Source organism: Mangifera indica, chromosome 1 (genome assembly GCF_011075055.1).
Source record: "Mangifera indica cultivar Alphonso chromosome 1, CATAS_Mindica_2.1, whole genome shotgun sequence".
Classification (NCBI taxonomy): Eukaryota; Viridiplantae; Streptophyta; class Magnoliopsida; order Sapindales; family Anacardiaceae; genus Mangifera; species Mangifera indica.
The window spans coordinates 10,791,948-10,811,012 of NC_058137.1; the positions used below are offsets into that span (position 1 = coordinate 10,791,948).

General features: G+C 33.1%; 1 protein-coding gene across 1 annotated transcript; it reads left to right on the forward strand.

The window, feature by feature from the left end:
- Window positions 1–1,640: 1,640 nt before the first annotated feature.
- LOC123228251 (ABC transporter F family member 5-like) lies at window positions 1,641–6,887 on the forward strand. The gene is made up of 9 exons (XM_044653597.1): window positions 1,641–2,787; window positions 3,175–3,516; window positions 4,176–4,316; window positions 4,430–4,609; window positions 4,729–4,884; window positions 5,617–5,718; window positions 5,847–5,975; window positions 6,316–6,420; window positions 6,496–6,887. The coding sequence occupies exons 1-9, from the start codon at window positions 1,942–1,944 to the stop codon at window positions 6,589–6,591; spliced, it is 2,097 nt and encodes a 698-aa protein (XP_044509532.1). The 5' UTR covers window positions 1,641–1,941; the 3' UTR covers window positions 6,592–6,887.
- The last annotated feature ends 12,178 nt before the right edge of the window (window positions 6,888–19,065 follow it).

A 19,065-nucleotide genomic window follows, 5' to 3' on the forward strand; every position in this document is an offset into this window, starting at 1 on the left:
TTTGTTATATTAATTGAAAATGAGATTATTTTTATCTTAAAAAATTAATAAATAAAGATATGTTATAATAAAATTAAAATTACTTTAGTAATTTTTTAATACCTAACGTGAAAGTAATAATCAGATTCCTTTTTATGTTACCTATCACATCATCATTGATAATAAAAAATTATCATAATCTTTTATTGTTTATCAATCAAATAAAATAATATAAATAACAAAAAATATATTATTAAAATAATATTCCTATCTTTGGAATCAAACGTCCCTCTAATGTTACGGGCGAGTTTATCTTTTAACTAGAGGTGTCAATGGGCCTGGTCGGGTTGGCTTAGGCTCGGCCATCAGGCTAATGGGCTGGGCCCGAAACTCAAAAAGTAATGGGCTTTTGGGGCGGGCTAATCCATTAATATATAAAGACCCAAGACCCTACCTTTAAATGGGTTGGGCTGGGCTTTAAATGGGCGGTCCGACCCATTTAATCAATATTTTAAAAAAATTATTTAAAATTTTTAAACACAAATTATTTTTTAATTATTAAAACCGAGGACAGTACTGCGAATATTTTATTTATAATCTCCCACTTATGACGAAGGAATACCGTAGTTACTTGATGAAAAATATTATAAATTGTAACATAGTATAAATAAATTAATTTACATACTGTATAAGTTATAAAATATAAATAAATATATACTATGATAATATTCAAACGGATTGAATTCATTTGATACTTGATCTATTTATAATATTTTGTAATGATAAAATTAAAATAAAAATAAAATTATAAACATAAAAAATTATTATTTATAAATTTAGATATTTTCTAAAAGAGAGTTGATAAGAGAAAATATGACTGAAAATATAATAAAATAATTGAGATTGAGAGATTTATAAATGAAAGTGAAAATAAAGAAAAATTGAATAGGTTTATATAGACAAAAAAAAAAAAAATTAATTAATTAAAAAATTAAAAAAAAAATTAAGGAGGCCTAGGCTTCTGCCACAAGTAGAGGGAAGCAAGGCTTCTGCTTTGTAGCAGAAGTGGGGTAGAAGCAAGAAAAAAAATATTTTTATTTTTAAACAATATCGGATTAGGTCAGATCAATCCATAGGCTTAATATTAAAATCTGGGGCTTGGCCCAATAAGCCCATATATCTAGCCCGACATGTTACAGCACCGGATTGGGTCTTCTTGTACCATACTTTTTTTTTATATTTCATATTAAATCTTTATTCGATCTGACTCAATTAACGTGTCTATTTTTAACAAATATTTGACACGGTACATCTGATGACATAGTGGGCAGCCAAATTAGACACTGTCCAGGTTGATCCAACCCATCACATCACGTATAAGCAAACTCGAGTTGGCGACAGGAGAGTATTTTGAGGTGGAATATATAAATCCATGGAGCTCAATTGGGTCATACCACTCTTTGGGCCAAGACCTGACTTATTAAAAGTTGATAATAGTTTAGTTTATAATATTTTTCAAAAAGGCCAAAAAGATCATATGAAAACGTGGCGAGTTTAGAGTCTTGCATTAGATTACACATGGCAACAAATTACAAAAGGTATCGCAGCCAACAAAATCTACACCACAAGACTTGTAAGCTTGTTATCTGCGATCCTCCATCAACTTTGTGCTCTTTCTTTCTTTCTCCGTCGCTGTTTCCTTTGGCCATGTTGGCCATCAAACGACAACCCGTAGACCAATTTTGTAATTTTGTAATTTAAAATTTTTTTTCCAATATTAGCATCTCTATTTGTATGAATTTGCGAAAAAAACATTTCTCTAAAAAAAAATAATTTTCCCAAAATTTTTCATGGCCTGAGACTGTTGGAGACTCGAGAGGAGTGAGAGTTTCTCGTCATCTTCTTTTTTAATACAGAAACCCACTGAACACAAAATTTCTCACACTTTCTCGCTATCCACTCATGGACTTGACGACCAATCTCCACCGGCTTCACCTCCGGTCCTCCTTATTAACCACCTTCCAACCCCGTCACCGCCCATTTTCAGCCGCGAAACCCTCCGTCCCACTCAATTTCCCCAAACAACAGCAACAACAGAGACTCAAAATCACCAGCCAAGTCTCCACAACCACGCTCGAAAAATGGCCCGCTGAGACCTCCCAAAACGACATCGAATCTTTGTTCTCGAAGGACCCCGATGATAACAATTTTGATTATAAGAAGCGCGGGAATGGCAAACAATCAAACGGCGCGTCGAGCGTGTCGTCCGGAGTCAAGCTGGAGAACATAAGCAAGAGTTATAAGGGCGTGACCGTGTTAAAAAACGTAACTTGGGAGGTTAAAAAGGGGGAAAAAGTAGGATTAGTGGGTGTAAATGGGGCGGGGAAGACGACCCAGATGAGGATAATTACGGGTCAAGAAGAACCCGATTCAGGGAACGTAGTGAGAGCTAAAAGTAATATGAAAATCGCGTTTTTGAGCCAAGAATTTGAGGTTTCGATGACGAGAACGGTGAGGGAAGAGTTCATGAGTGCGTTTAAAGAGGAAATGGATATTGCTGCGCAGTTGGAGAGGGTGCAGAAGGCGATGGAGGGAGCAGTGGAGGATATGGAGTTGATGGGGAGGCTGTTGGATGAGTTTGACTTGCTGCAAAGGAGGGCGGGGGATGTAGACTTGAGTGTGTTGGATGCAAAAGTGAGTAAGTTGATGCCGGAGTTGGGATTTGCGCCGGAGGATGGAGATAGGTTGGTTGCTTCGTTTAGTAGTGGGTGGCAAATGAGAATGTCGCTTGGGAAGATTTTGTTGCAGGTATGTTTTGATGAAAAATTTGTTTTTATCATGATTTATGGTCACTCTATATGTGTGTAGATTATACGACAAAAATGGTAATTAGTTGCAAAGTGTGATTAGATTAACTGTGAGAGTGTTGCTGAGTGGTTATACTTTGCGCTGAATAGAACCTTCTAATTTGAGCTTGCTATGAGGATAACTGTTTGGTACTGTGACAGCCTGTGTGGAAGTTGAATTAATTCTTGAATTATTGTTATTACTGTACAGTTGCCATTGATATTATAAGTAGGACATATAGTTCACACTATGATATGCGGTTATTGTAGATTGATAGTATGTGTAGATGATGTTTATTATAATACACAATATTGATGGTTAATTGTCGATGTATGTCTCTATCTGCAGGATCCAGATCTGTTGCTTTTAGATGAGCCTACAAATCACCTTGACCTTGACACGATAGAGTGGCTTGAAGGTTATCTCAGCAAGCAAGATGTGCCAATGGTTATCATATCTCATGACAGAGCTTTTCTTGATCAGCTTTGTACAAAAATTGTGGAAACTGAAATGGGTGTGGCCAGAACATATGAGGGAAATTATTCTCAGTATGTCATGGAAAAGGCGGCTTGGATTGAAGCTCAGTATACTGCATGGGAGAAGCAGCAGAAGGAAATTGAGCAGACAAAAGACTTAATAAGCAGGTTAGGTGCAGGGGCGAATTCTGGGCGTGCTTCTTCTGCTGAAAAGGTACACAGATATATTCTGATGTTAATTAGTAAGGTCTTAGAACATTTTGGACTGTACTTATCTTGACCATTCTTTAAGCCCATTGATATCATCAACATTTTGTTTGAAATAGGTCAATGACATCATTGCAAAGCATTTTTTTAATTATGAATGGCAGAATTCATATACCTAGCACCATTTTTTTCTGGAGATGATGAATTTATATCTTCCTTGAAATGCATCTATCACATACTTTATGATTGAAAGTCTGAATTCACCCATCATCTTTTAGCTGATCAGAGACAATTTTTGTTTCAGTCAATTAGTTGATTAATGGATTTTCCTCTTTGATGTAACATTTGTTGGAGCTGGTTTTGTTTTGTAAAATTATATTTTTTTAGTCATTTGATTTAACTGTGATCAAATTGTTTCATAGTAAATTGAAACTTAATTTTGCGGATTTTTTTTCTTACTTGATTCCCCTTTGGTTCTTGTTTCTTTTGGATGGTATCTTCGTCTGGTAAATGACCACTATTTTAAGTGGTTGGATATAACTGGAATACTTGCTTACTACCAGTATTGATACTCAAATTTTTAGGCATTTATATTTTCATTCTGTGGATACTGGATTCCTGAACCTAATGCATCCATTTCTGAATTTCTTTTTTGGGTTAGAACAGAAGCTGGAGAGGCTTCAGGAAGAGGACCAAATTGAGAAGCCATTCCAACGGAAACAAATGAAAATTAGGTTCCCAGAGAGAGGAAGAAGTGGAAGATCTGTTGTCACAATAAAGAATCTGGAATTTGGCTATGAGGATAAAGTGAGTTGACATATTAGATTAGATTACACAAGGCAGTGGCTGCTGGTTTTTCTTTTTTCTCTTGACTTTTACCAATACAGTTTGTTCTGACATTAGTTTGCATTGTGTGCCAGATGTTGTTCAATAGGGCGAATCTTACAATTGAAAGGGGAGAAAAAATTGCCATTATAGGCCCAAATGGTTGTGGTAAGAGTACTTTGCTGAAAATGATAATGGGTGTAGAGAAGCCAAGTGGAGGTCAAGTGATAATTGGAGAGCATAATGTCCTACCAAATTATTTTGAGCAGAATCAGGTGTGTTACTTCTGTCAATGTTGCTTAATATGATGAATCTATGTCTCTTGGTATTACCAGCTAATCGCTGTTGGACTTATCACTTGCCATGCTGATCAGTTGAAAGGCTTTGCTTTTAGGCTGAGGCTCTTGATTTGGATAAAACAGTGCTTGAGACAGTGGCAGAAGTGGCAGAGGACTGGAGAATTGATGATATAAAGGGACTTCTTGGCCGTTGTAATTTCAAAGCTGATATTCTTGACCGAAAAGTTTCCCTTTTGAGTGGTGGGGAGAAGGTAAAACAATATGGTGTGCTTTTTTATTAGCATTTTATGTCTTCTGTGAACAGTTATTCAACTTTCGTGGGCTGACTAAATTAACATACTTTAAAGGTGCATTTGATTCAGATAATCTCTTATCATCAATAATGAAAGATTAATGAAAAATTGTTACAAAAATAGATTACTTTAAAGATTATTAGATATAAATTAATATATTAAATTTGATAATGATTGGTAGTTATAAATCATTTTTGTATTTGGTTAAAGATAATAAAAAAATGCTAAAATGTTTTTGGGTATAATTATTCTAAAATATTTTTTATGTTTTTTGTTATATTAATTGAAATAATATTATTTTTGCTTTAAAAATTTAGTAAGGATAGAATTATAACAAAATCAAGATTACTTTAATAATTTTTTAAATATAAAGTAAAGATGGTAATCAGATTATTTCTTGTATTACTTGTCACATCTTTATTGGGAATATAAAATTACCAGAATATTTTATTATTTGACAAACTAGATAAAATAATATCAATAATAAAAGATAGATTATCAAAATAATCTTTATATCCATAAACCAGACCCTTTTATGTCTTAACTGAAAACTGCATTTATGGTATTAGAAGGTTTGTATCACATACTTACCACCCATTTTCCATTTGTGTGTGTGTTTGTCCGGAGTTTTGGTTTAATTTCAACTAAATATGGCTTTATTTTTTATTGTTGTCCTCATCTTTCATTTAGGCACGCCTGGCTCTTTGCAAATTCATGGTAAAACCATCGACTCTTCTTGTTTTGGATGAACCAACTAATCACTTGGATATACCTTCAAAAGAGATGCTTGAGGTTTGAACTTCACTTTAATTTGTTCTGTTAAATTGTTTTAAAATGTTTAATAATATACTCTGTCAGGAGCAACTTCGCATGTGACCCCCCCATAAATTTATTCTACAAACTCTTATTTGTTCTATCAGGAGGCGATAATGGAGTACAAGGGCACAGTCATCACGGTTTCTCATGATCGATACTTTATAAAGCAGATAGTTAATCGAGTAATAGAAGTTAAAGACTGCAGTTTACAGGATTATGCTGGCGATTACAATGTAAGTGCCTTATTTCAATTTTTGTTCTTCCTTTCTTTTAATTTTGATATGTTTTCCGGCTCTTTTTAAAATCATATAAAACCTGATTCCAAATCTTAAAATTTGGTGCCTATACAGGTCTGATTAGCAAGTAAGACATCTGCTTGGGTACTTTGTGTGAGATCGTGTCTCTAGATTACTTTTTTGTAGAATTTAGGTAGCCTATAGTTTTCTCTTAATTGGAATACATTGAAGGGAATGCTGCACTATGCCCTCTTGCTTTATCTCACTTTTAGTCGATTTTTAATATAATTTCTGGTTTGATTGATGCTTCTGACTCACTGAAATTATGTATTTACAGTATTATTTGGAGAAGAACCTTGACGCCAGGGCAAGCGAGCTTGAACGTGAGGCAGAGCTTGAGGACAAGGCTCCTAAAGTCAAGGCTAAATCTAAGATGTCAAAGGTATGTTTGACTCTGTAGTCACACTCAGTCACCTCATATTAAGATAAGTAATTCTGTTCATCTTTTAACAAACAGGCCGAGAAAGAAGCGAGGAAGAAACAGAAAATGCAGGCCTTCCAGGCAGCGAAACAAAAATCAAAAGGCCAGAAGAATGCCAAGAGATGGAAATGAATGTATTTTTCTGCATATCATACATTTACTGATGATCACCATCCATTGCTAAAGCTAATTCAACTGTGCAGAAACATAGAAGACAATGCAGCCGGCTATGATCAAATACCTATTCTTGTGTATATAACGTAAACAGGCACACAGATTTTAGTACAAGATCAGAGGCTGAAACTGAAATGTGTAACCAAAAATCTGTCCCTTGAAAAGTGTATGCAACGGCATAAACTCAAGTTCCTGAGTTTCAGATTTGTTTAGGTTAAGATTCATGCTGTATTCAAGTGAGCACTTTGAACCCATTTCCAGATCTTCTTTTCTTATGAATTGAAATCGAATGTTAAACACTGTGGGCAAATTTAGTAAACACCATGTGATGTGAAGTGTTTAAACCTGAAGAAATTTCAGCCTCAAAAGAAAGAGAAGAGGATTTAATTGCCCATTGCATACTTTCATTTCCCTGGATTGGGTAAAATTTATTTTGTATAAATAACATTATTTATTTATTTTAGTAAAAATACTCTTTAAAGTATTCAAGCTATTCCCTTTTCGTTTAAATCTAGAAATTTCCGAACTTAACTTGATCCTGAAGTTATAATTTCCATTAAACTTTATAATATTCAGAAAGTGGGAAACAATTAATTATTTTGAGAAGCTGAAAACAATGGATTTTAATTATGGATCCATTTAGAGTAAACCTGGCCACGGGCCGGTTCGGCCCGTGAACCGGACCGAAACTAGTCTGGATAAAACTAGAACCCGATTTTGACGGTTAGGTTCCAGTTTATACAATTTTAAACCGTAAATTGCCGGTTCATATCCGGTTTATGAACCGGTAATTTTATCTTTTTTTTGAATTTTTTTATTTTTTTAAATTTTAAAATAAAGGAACCAACGGTTCCTTACATATTTCAAATTCTTTTGCAGGGGTAGTCCCCTGCAAAAGATTTAAATTTTTTCAGGGGACCCCTGCATTTTGCAGAATTTTTGCATCTAAATTTCTTTTCACACCCCCCCCCCCCCCCCCCCCTTTTTTTAAATTTTTTTTAAAAAAATTTTCCTATATATATCCATTCAATCTCTCAACTCTCCCACACTAAATCCTTCAAACTCTCTTATTTACTCTCATTTTCATTCTTTCAATTCTTAATACTCTCTCAATCTTTCAATCAAATTCTCTCAAATTTAATTAAATTTTTTTTATTTTTTATTAATTTCAAGAAGATACGTAAGAATTTAATTAAATTCCTACGTATATAAACCCCAAGAAGATACGTAAGAAGCTTAATTGAAAAATTAAGTTCAAGCCTTTCTTTTAATTTTCAATTATTGTAATTAATAATTTAAAAATTAAATCAAGATTATATATTAGAATTAACAGTTCAATATCAGTTTCGAACCGGAGTTATGAACCGGAACTGTCAGTTCCGAACCAGTTACAAACTGTCTTATTACGGTTTCGGTTCATGGTCCTTATTTTTTTGAACCGTGAACCGACGGTTTCAAACCGAAACCGCCGGTTTATGAACCGTGATCAGGACTATTTAGAGTTATGAATTTTCTATTAATACAAGTAAAGATGATTTCAAACTCCTTTTTCTTTATATAAAAGGTTTTTCATAAATTGATCAAAATTATGGGATGTATATGAAATTGACTAACTCTTTAGAGGTTATACGACATGATTTACACTCAGATGAAACCGTCTTTATCTATAAGTAGGTCTTAAATTTAGTTTCCACAATTAAAAACGTGCATGGTAAACCAATGTACTGGAAAAAAAATTTCACATACTGAATTTCAGTAAGATTTTTGGTGATTTCAATTATCTTTAAGTGATTACAATGGCAGAAAAAAGTTAGTATATTGTTTTTTTACAATGTTGTATTATTTAAAGGTTTCGAATAACGAAGTTTTAGTTGAGTTTTTTCTTTTTTGAAATAGATTGAATAACTACAAACATCGTCTTCAATAATTGTTCTAATGTCGAGTCCTTACTTGTTTATTATGATGTAACTTTAATTTCTCGAACATATGTGGTGAGTATCCATAGATGGAGTAAAAAATAGTTACAACCTTCCAACTTAATTGTTTGTGCAAGTCATCTACATTGTTGTGAGGACATTTTATCTTCTATCTAACTTTTGCAGATTTATAAACTTTATATTAATATCCATTCTTTAAAGTATATCATCTGAATGCATCTTGTGAACATACTTTGTTTGAGAAAATGTGCACTTTGAAAGACTATATGTTACTCTCTGTTTCTTGGGCATTAGTGTTACACCCTACTTTGGGAGTGGTAATTATTATTATTATTATTATTTTAAATAAAGAAATGATAATAATAATCATAATATACAATTTGATTCTTATGAATAATCATTATAAAATATTTATTGGAAATCAATGAGTATGCCAAAATGTCCCAAAATACATTCAGTACTTATAGATATATTGATAATTTTGGAATGCATGAATTCCACAAAGCAAATTACTATAATAATGAATGAAATAAAAATAAAAATAATTGTAGCCAAAAGCAAAGCTCAACGAGCTGATCCAGTCACCTCTTCCCTTGCTTTGTTGTTTTTCCTACCTACAATACTCCAAAATAAATATATGAGTTGTAAAACTTAGTGGACCTTTATAATAAATTCAATATTCTTTATAGATATTCTCGATGGAGTCTTACCATCATATGTGTCTCTGATGCACCCGGTTGGACACTTGTTTTAGGTGCCTCTTACACCATCGCATTGGAGGGACATTTGTCTTAGATACACTGTATGCCCATTTTCATCAAATTCGAACACCCGTCACAGGTGTTGGTCATGGTATTATCATATATCAAATTAATTCCATTTTCTCTTTATTCGGAAATGAGACATCTCATCAATTGGTTTGAATATACTCAAGAGTAGGACATCTCATCAACTAGCCTCCGATATGACTCACAATTATGTCATACATGTTTGAGCTCGATCCTTTACGAACCTTTACAAACACTAAATATATCCCCACGTTTATAAATAGTACTAGCCTTACCTTCTCAGGATTCGACCCGATTGTGAAATGCTTGGCATGGATGTGTTAGGGTTGCTAGAGTGTATTTGAATGGTGCAGGCATACCACAACATGTGTAGTTGCACATATGGAATCCCAACCTCATCAAAATGCAATTTAAATGGTATAGGTGCATGTTAATTCATGTAAATGTGCACACTGGATCTCAACTTGTAGAAATGCATTTTAATTAATGAATGTGCACCTTAACGTGTGTGGATGTGCACACTAGATCCTAACTTATAAAAATGTGATATAAATGATGTATGTTCACCTTAATTCCTATAGGCTTACACACGGTATACCAACCCAAATGCATGGTTAGCATGTTGTGTAGACTTCAATTTCCACCCAAGAATTTCATCGTGTGTAAAAGACTCCACCTTTTAGAGATTTTACTAGGCTAGACGTGTGTGATGCTTTTCCAACATCCTCATCGCACATCTGACAAGCGCGCAACATACCGATAACAAGAAATTTGTTCAATGTGCTACAAATCCAATATGCATGTTGTATGTTGACAACGAAATATTAGCCTGACGTGTCACACATCCAACATCATTCACTGTTAGCCAAGCCTTTAATGGCATCGATGGTGACCCAATCAAGAGCCAACATAAAATCTTGGCCTTCGGGAATCTACAATTGCTGATCATCATCACAAAGACATACATTTTCATACTTTAGAATATATATATATATATATATATATATATATATATATATATATATCTGTGTGTGTATGTTTGTGTGTGTGTAAACCATCAATTCATAGTGATTTCTTGTTGAATGATCACCTTACCAATCCTCTTAGTGATTTTGAATGACCCAATATATGATGGTGCTAACTTTTCTTTTCTGTCGAATCTCATAACATGTCGATAAAAAACAATCTTAACAAACACATACTTACCAACCTCAAACTCTAAGTTATGTCTCTTCTAATTGGCGTAGCTCTTTTGTCGATCTTAGGCCTATTTCATCCTTTCCTGAATTATCCTTACCTAATCAATCATTTGTTAGGTCACCTTAGGCCCTAAAATGCTAGTCAATTCATCTCTCTCTCCAGTCTTATCTTAATGCAATGGTGATAAACATTTCCTCCTATAAAGGGCCTCATATAAGGCTATCTGAATAGTTGTTTGATAGTTAATATTTTAGGCGAACTCCATTAAAGGTAAAATATCTATCCAACTCTTTTTGTGATCCAGACAACATGCCCTTAACATATCCTTAATCACTTGATTGACTCTATCAATTTGACAATATGACTAGGGGTGATATGCCATACTAAACGATAACTGGGTACCTAATACCTTCTATGCTAGAAAGCTAAAACAAGTTATGTATCCTTATCCAACATGATCCTTTTCGGTACTCTATAAAGTTTAACTATCTCTTTCATATAAATTTGTCCAATTGATCCATGCCTATATTATCTTTAATTGGAATGTAGTTTGTTGACTTGGTTAATTGATCCACAATAACCCACAAGGCATATAATCTACCTTGACCTTTGGTAATCCTATTATTTCCACTTGGATATGGTCAAAGGTTGCAATAATTCGGAAGGTTGTTGATTCTCCACCTTAACCTGTTGACAAACCATGCACTTTGACATAAAATCTGCCACTGCCTTTTTCATACCAAACCACTAATAGGTTCTTCTCAAATCTTGGTACATTTTCATACTCTTGGGGTAGGCAATGTAAAGTGCACCGTGTGCCTTTATCAGAATCTGAGTTCTCAAGTCATCATCCTAAGGGACGCATACACGATCCTAAACTTTAAGACCTTATTAATCACTTGAAAGTTTGATTCAACTTCTTTAGCAACCTTTGTATCATATATGCACACTACTCATTAGAAGTTTGCCTAACTCTGATTTCATCTAATAGAGTTAATCTGATATCTAATCTAGCCAACAACCTAGTGACCATCTCAATTTGCTCGCAGAGGATATCCCGTTGTAACTCAAAGGATATAGTTATGTGAGACAACATTATCTTTCTATTCAAAATATTGGCTACTACATTAGCCTTACTCGGATGGTATCTGATATCCATGTCATAATCCTTAATCAATTCTAGCCACCAACATTGTCGCATATTCAACTCTCTTTGAGTGAAGAAATATTTTAAGCTTTTGTGATCAATGTATACATTTGTCTTCACCCCATACAAATAATAGTGCCAAATCTTAAAAGCAAATACCACTGCAGCCAACTTTAAATCATGAGTTGGATACCTATTCTCATAATCCTTTAGTTGGCGGGAGTCATATGCAATTACCTTGCTTTTTTGCATCAAGACAACTCTAAATCCTTGATATAATACATTTGTATAGAGGTCATATTCCTTACCATCAATTGGTAAAGTCAAGACCAGAGTTGTAGTTAATCTTTATTTCAAGGCCTGGAAACTATCTTTATGATTCAAAGACCAATGAAAAGGAACATTTTTGCCAGTCAATTCCATCAATGGTGGGGCTAATTTGGAAAATCCCTCGATAATAGCCAACTAACCCTAAGAAACTTCTAACCTTCTTATTTGATCTCAGTCTCTGCCATTTCATTATAGCCTCAACTTTACTTAGGTCTATGAAAATATTATCAACTGAGACCACATGTTCTAGAAAAGTTACACGATCTAGCTAAAACTCATATTTAGAGAATTTGACATATAATTGTTGATCCTTTAGTTTTTGTAACACCAATTTTAGATGTTGCTCATAATCCTCCCAAGTCTTGGAATATACCAAAATGTCATCAATAAAAACTACAATGAAACTATCCAACCAATCTTGGAACACTCTGTTTATAAGATCCATGAAAATTGTTGGAGTATTAGTCAACCCAAAGAGCATCACCACGAATTCATAATGTCTATATCTAGTTCTAAATACAGTTTTCAGAATATCCCTCTTTGTAACTCATAGCTAATAATATTTAGACCTCAAGTCTATCTTTCAAAACATTGTAGCTCATCTCAACTGGTTGAACAAGTCATTGATTCTTGGTAGTAGATATTTATTTTTAATGGTCACTCAATTGAGCTCTTTATAGTCGATACACATGTGCATCGATCCATTCTTCATTTTGATAAAGAGCATCAATACACCTCATAATGAATGACTTGACCGAATAAACCCATTATCAAGTAGTTTTTACAATTGCTTTTTTAGTTCCTAAAGTTTTGTTAGAGCCATATGATAAGATGCCTTCGATATTGGTGTTATTTTCGAGGCCAACTTAATGTTAAACTCTACCTCTCTCTTAGATACTAGTCTTGGCAAACTATCAGGGAACATATATGAAAACTTATAAATCACTTAAGTACTTTCTACACTTGAAGTTGACTCAAAATTATATTTATTCACCACTTGTGCTAAATATCTAATGTATCTCTTACTCAACATTTTTTGAGCTTTGACACTACTAATCATCATGCTTAATAGTCGATTCTTACCAAATAAGAATTTGTCACCATTATCCTAGTTGACCTAGACCTTTTTCTTCTTACAGTTGATCACAACCCCATACTTGTTAAGGAAATCCATTCCTAAAATCATATCAAATTTAAGCATCTCAAACACAATCAGATTTACTATTAGTTCTCAGCCCTTTAACATTATTGTTTGACGCAACAACATTTTATCACTCAGTACATTGTCACTATTTGGCATTTCAATACTAATGTGGTTCACTATTATGGGTTTTAGTACCAATCTCTTAACTAATCCCTAAGCTATAGAAACCTATGTGTGACACTTAAATCAATCAAAACATACAAAGAAATAGTATAAAAAAGCAACTGACCCATCACAACTGATGGGTGGGCCTCAGCCTATACTTGTAAGATGGTGTATACCCTAGCCTATTCTTTACTTGTAAGTTGCTTTGGTCTTGTTGAAGTCACCAGCTCTGGTAGGGCACTCTCTAGTAAAACGTCTTAGTTGCCCACACTTGTAATAAATCCTCTGACTGGACCTATATTTACCCGGGTGCTTGCGATCATATTTCTAACATGCGAGAGGTTTCTCCTAATGGGGCCTCTTATCTTTATCACTTTTTCTTAGGCCTATCGACTCAAAGGTTCTTTTTCCATTTTGGTCTTTATTTCTACTAATACCTCGATTTGTTACCTTCTTTGACTAATTCCTTTATTTGGTACCTGTAAGTCCCTTTCTCGATCTATACATTCCAGCAATATCTCTACTCGTATAACCCTGTTTAGAGCCTTAGAATAGGTAGCAGGGCATGCTGCCCCAGCATCACCTCTTTAGTAAGATTAGCTCGGAGTCTGTAGACAAACATCTCCATCCTGCCCTAAATTATACCAATTACTCTTTGGGCCTACACAACAAGAGCATTAAATTGAGCAAAATATTCTTAGACTATCATGTTACCTTGTCTCAAACTAAAGAACTCCTAGATCAAAAATCTCATAGGATTTATTAACCTGTATTCCTTATCAAACATCCGCTTGAAATCGACCTATTACATACTGTAATACCCTCAGGTATATTCCAGGGGTAATTATGTCTTTTGATACTGTTTTGAGATTTTTTCCATTTTAAATATATATATGTATGGGTGTGTTATATATATATATATATATATATATATATATATATATATATATATATATATATATATATATATTTATAAATACACAAAAAAAAAAGAAAAGGAAAAAGACAAAGAGAAAAAGAGAAAGAGATAAGGCTTTATATAAAAAGAGAAAAAGAAGACAAAAGAAGGAAACTTCAAGAATTTCCATCTTCTCCCGTAAAAATTCCAGCAGCCAGCCCTTACCTACTTGTTTTCTTCATTTTTAGAAGGAAAATGGATGATTTGAAGAGTTTGAAAGAAGAGTAAGGAAAGGAAAGAAGAATAAGCACCTTGGAAGCTTTGGTAACCAAATATCTCCTTCCTTTCCCTTTCATCTATGTTTATATGCATGTTATGTGAATATGTTAGTGTGTTTTGGTATTGATTTAAAGTTGTCTTGGTGATAAAGGAAGCAAAACAAAGAGGAGGAAGCCAACTTGCAAAGATTTGGCTTGAAACAAGGTAAGGGATATCATCCTTGATATGTGACATGTTTTAGGCTTTTGGTTCCTTGGATCTATGTTATAAATGATGATTTTGATGTTGAGGAATATTGTTTTGCCATTTGGGATGTCTATGTATGTGATTTTGGTCATGGCAGAAAGTTGCATAATATTTACAGTTTTTGTCACTGAGTTCGTCCCATGTTTTGGCTGCCTTATTTGATGAATTATGAGTTCTATTATATCTTTTTGGAAAGGTCTTTGAATCCTCTTTCCAATGATATATAGCTTGTATGAATTAGAGATCATTTGGACTATTAAAGATTTGTATGAACCGAAAGGACTGGTTTACTAAATAAACAGAGGAGGCAGTTTTGTCATCAAGTTTATCTCACGTTTTGACTGCCTTATCTATGGAATTATGAGTTCTATTATATCTCGTTGGAAAGCTCTTTGAATTATCTTTTCAGTGATATATAGCTTGCATGAATTGGGAATCATTGGGATTGTTAAATATTGCATGAACCACAAGGATTGCTTTATCAAATAAACAGAGGAGGCAGTTTTTGCCACTGATTTTATCTGCTGTTTTGACTGCCTGATTGAATGAATTATGAGTGCTCTTATAGCTTGTTAGAAAGCTCTTTGAATCCTCTTTTCAACGATATATAGCTTGTATGAATTAGGAACCGTTTGGACTGTGAAATTGTATGAAAAAGAAGGCTGTCCTGTTAAATGAACAGGGTTGTAAACAGTATTTTACAGTTTTGGAAAGGAAAAGAAAGAAAAGAAAAGAAAGGAAAGGAAAGGAAAGGAAAGGAAAAAAAAAAAAAAGAAGAGAAAAAGAAAAGAAAGAAAAGCAAGAAAAGGTTGGGACTCAAGATTTAGGGGTCGTCACAAGAGTAATGTCTGGTGAGTTATGAATAAATTTAAATGGAAGCAAAATTAGTAAGATATAAGACTCGTATGCATGCTATAAACTATGAGAGGACACTTTACACTACACCGCCCGCAGTAGGGCACGTCTGCAGTAGGACACGTCCGTAGTAGGACATAGACCCCCAGTAGGGTCCGTTTGCAGTAGAGCATGCTCGCAGTAGAACTCAATTCAGATTCAGAAATAGTGTAGTGAAAGAAAAAAAAAGCTTGAGTTTAGAAAAGTGCCAAATCCCTATAGTTAACTTCTAGAAAGCATTAAATAGACACCGGATGGGACAAAGTATGACCCAAATAGTAAAGAGTGAACTAAATTACCCCCTCAATCTCTTATAGAGGTTAGGATGTGAGGTTGAGTCCCAAAAGTGAGTTAGAACAGGAAAAAAAAAGATAGTTTACTTGATTCTTTCCCCTTACTGAGTGTTCTTATCACTCACTCCCTTTTCTTTCCTGATTGCAGGTACAGGTGCTCGAGGTAGCTGCGAGGCAGGGTCAGGTCAGCGTAGGTAGATCCGGCTGGAGCACGTTATCTCTGGTTTATATTACATGCATACAGTGACATGTTCTTATCGACTTTTGACTTTTTGAGATTATGGTACAGTTGCATATGATTACTCCCTGTTTTCAGATACTTTCAGATGAGTATATACATTGTTTGTTCGCTTCCAGATTTTCAGTTTTCTTGGAATACTTCCTAAACACTTTTAATGATGTGTTTATTTTAAAGTATTTTTAAAAAGAAAAAAAATAGACGCTCCGAATATTAATTCGTAACATTTCTCCTTCGGTGGGTAGTACTTCTAGGGAGGGATGTTACACATACCCTCTATGGTTTGAGTGGCATACATAAGCCTCTCCCAAGCCTTGGCATCTTCTTTGAGTAAGTAAACAGTAGACCTCACCTTTTCCTGGCATAGGTATCCCCTTATCTATGTGCCTTTTTAAACAAAAGACATATATATACATACATATATTTATTCAAATATTTAATTCATATATAGGTGTGTGTGTGTGTGTGTGTATTCATATTTATATCTATAAAAAATATAGCCATGAAATGCTCTTCCAAGTTCTCGGCATATACACACAATTAATACAAACAAAATAATTGGGCGATAAATGTAAAATTGAATGATAACAAAATGATTAAATTGCCCTTTTTATTAATTTAAGAGTATTACAATTAGACATCGATGGATGGTTAAGAAAATGAGGTAGCCAACATACTACACCACCAACAACATTTCCGACCTTTGGTGGTACATTAATGTTAATAAGATGTACATGCTAGTAACCACTCGTATCTTCAGTATTATTATTAACATTGATATTCTCTTTGAGCATAGATTCTTTAATGGGAATAACATCTATTTCGTCACCACGATCCAAGACACCCAAATTTAGAACATTTTCTTTATTTTCATGTACCCATTTCTTTGCATTTTTCAATATATCAACATTGTGCTTATTTGTCATCTCATCTTCGTCAACATCTTGATTGGTATGTAATTCGACATGCTTAACCTCTTGTAAAACTATCATTGTCTACTACATCATTATATGACTATTAAATATCAATGTTGATGGTTTCATGAGATGTATTTCTCGATCTAGGGGTACTTGTCGCATAAATAGGAATAAATTCTCTCGATTGTTGAGAAAGAACAATAAGACAATCAATGTCTTCATCATCCACAATCTTGATAGGCCTCCTACTATTGACATTTTCTAGTTTCATGCTTATTAGAATATAGACTGCTTATAATCATATGAAAATGTTTGCTTATTAATCGAACTAATCCTTGAATGTCGTGTTTGCAAAGATTTTTACACTTTTCTCTTTAGCTCCAACGTTTTACTCTATTACCATTTATCCTAATTTATTTCCCTTTATACTGAACCAAAATAATAACAAAACTCATAATGCCAATCAATCCTACAATATTAATATATAATTTTGTAACTAAATTAACCAGGAATTGCTTAACTGTGCAAATATAATCTTAAAAAAAACGCAATCATTTGAAAAAAAAATCTCATTCTTTTGTATTTGACATGAATGTTGGAAAGTATCTATTTAACCCTAAATGATAGAAGATCAAGTTACCCCTCACATGATAAAATATCACTTAACCTAGTGTATGTAAAATATTAAAAAACCTCCTACATATGTAAAATATAAAAAAGCCCCATATGTGCAAAAATATCATCTAACCCTCAATGATTTTCTACTGGAATAAATATCATTTCGATCCTTTATATCATTCTTGAATTTTTTTGGTTGACTAGGGCCCTTGTTTGTATTTGTTGGATGGTTAAACTTAGGACATAGTGATTGGATCCACAACCACTGTATTAAATAATTCAATATTTCACAAATATGATAGAGACTCAAACTTAAGTTTTTACCTTGGAAGTTCTAAGACTTTACTAATTTTTCTAACTCTTAGAGCCCCTTTTGATTTTACTATACACTTCAAACTTATCAAAGAAATTCAAAACAACAAAAAAGAATATACAATCATCAAATCAATGAAAATTTGAGTTAATGTTTATATAAATACTTGGATGTAACTAAATCTTTGATTGGGTTGAGCAAACTGGAGCCCTAATTATTCAACATGAAAAAATAAATTCTGATTGGAAACAAAATTTAGGTCTTAGACGACCCTAGACCAAAAAAAAAAAAAAAAGCCTAATAAATCATAAGGCTTGGGCTTGAACAATGGTTATTTAAGCCTAAGGCTCGATAAAACCCAAAAAGTGTAGTGTTTATTAATTTATAAGAAGGTTATATTTAGGTAGTTTTGTTAGTTTGTTTCAAGTTTGAAACATAACAAATTTGAAATAAATTTAAATGTTATAATTGAAGTTTTTAATTTACCTATATATATATATGTATGTATTTATGTATGTATGTATGTATGTATGTATGGGATTACAAGGTTTTTCTAATTATATATATTTTAAATTGTTATATTTTAGGATTCAATTGTTTTATACATTAATCTGATGTCTGAAACTATTATTTTTTTTTCTTATTTTTGTCTTTCAATGGGGCTCAAAGAAGTTTAGATATAATCATAGTTTATGATTGTTTGAATTTAGTATTTTAAGAGCAATTCTAGATATACCCATTTTGAGTATATATATATATATATACACACTCTTATGTGTATTATTATTTGATTAAATAGTGTTTTATCTTTGATTTAAAATTATCCAATCATATGATGACACACATAAGTGTATACCTATTAATGTATATAAAGTGAATACACATATATTTATTGTATTTTTAATTTAATTACTTCAAGGATGTTTTTATATGTTTTTAAATTTACACAAATATTTTACAAATTTTTAAAATTGCAAGGTATGCCCAAAACAAACTAAAAGCTCCATTTAATTGAATGAATTGAC

Bases quoted from the DNA above. Each gene is read 5' to 3' on its own strand.
- LOC123228251 (XM_044653597.1), top strand. From the start codon at position 1,942: ATGGACTTGACGACCAATCTCCACCGGCTTCACCTCCGGTCCTCCTTA. The intron at 5,976-6,315 runs GTAAGTGCCTTA...ATGTATTTACAG, and splicing joins ATTATGCTGGCGATTACAAT to TATTATTTGGAGAAGAACCT. The intron at 6,421-6,495 runs GTATGTTTGACT...TTTAACAAACAG, and splicing joins CTAAATCTAAGATGTCAAAG to GCCGAGAAAGAAGCGAGGAA.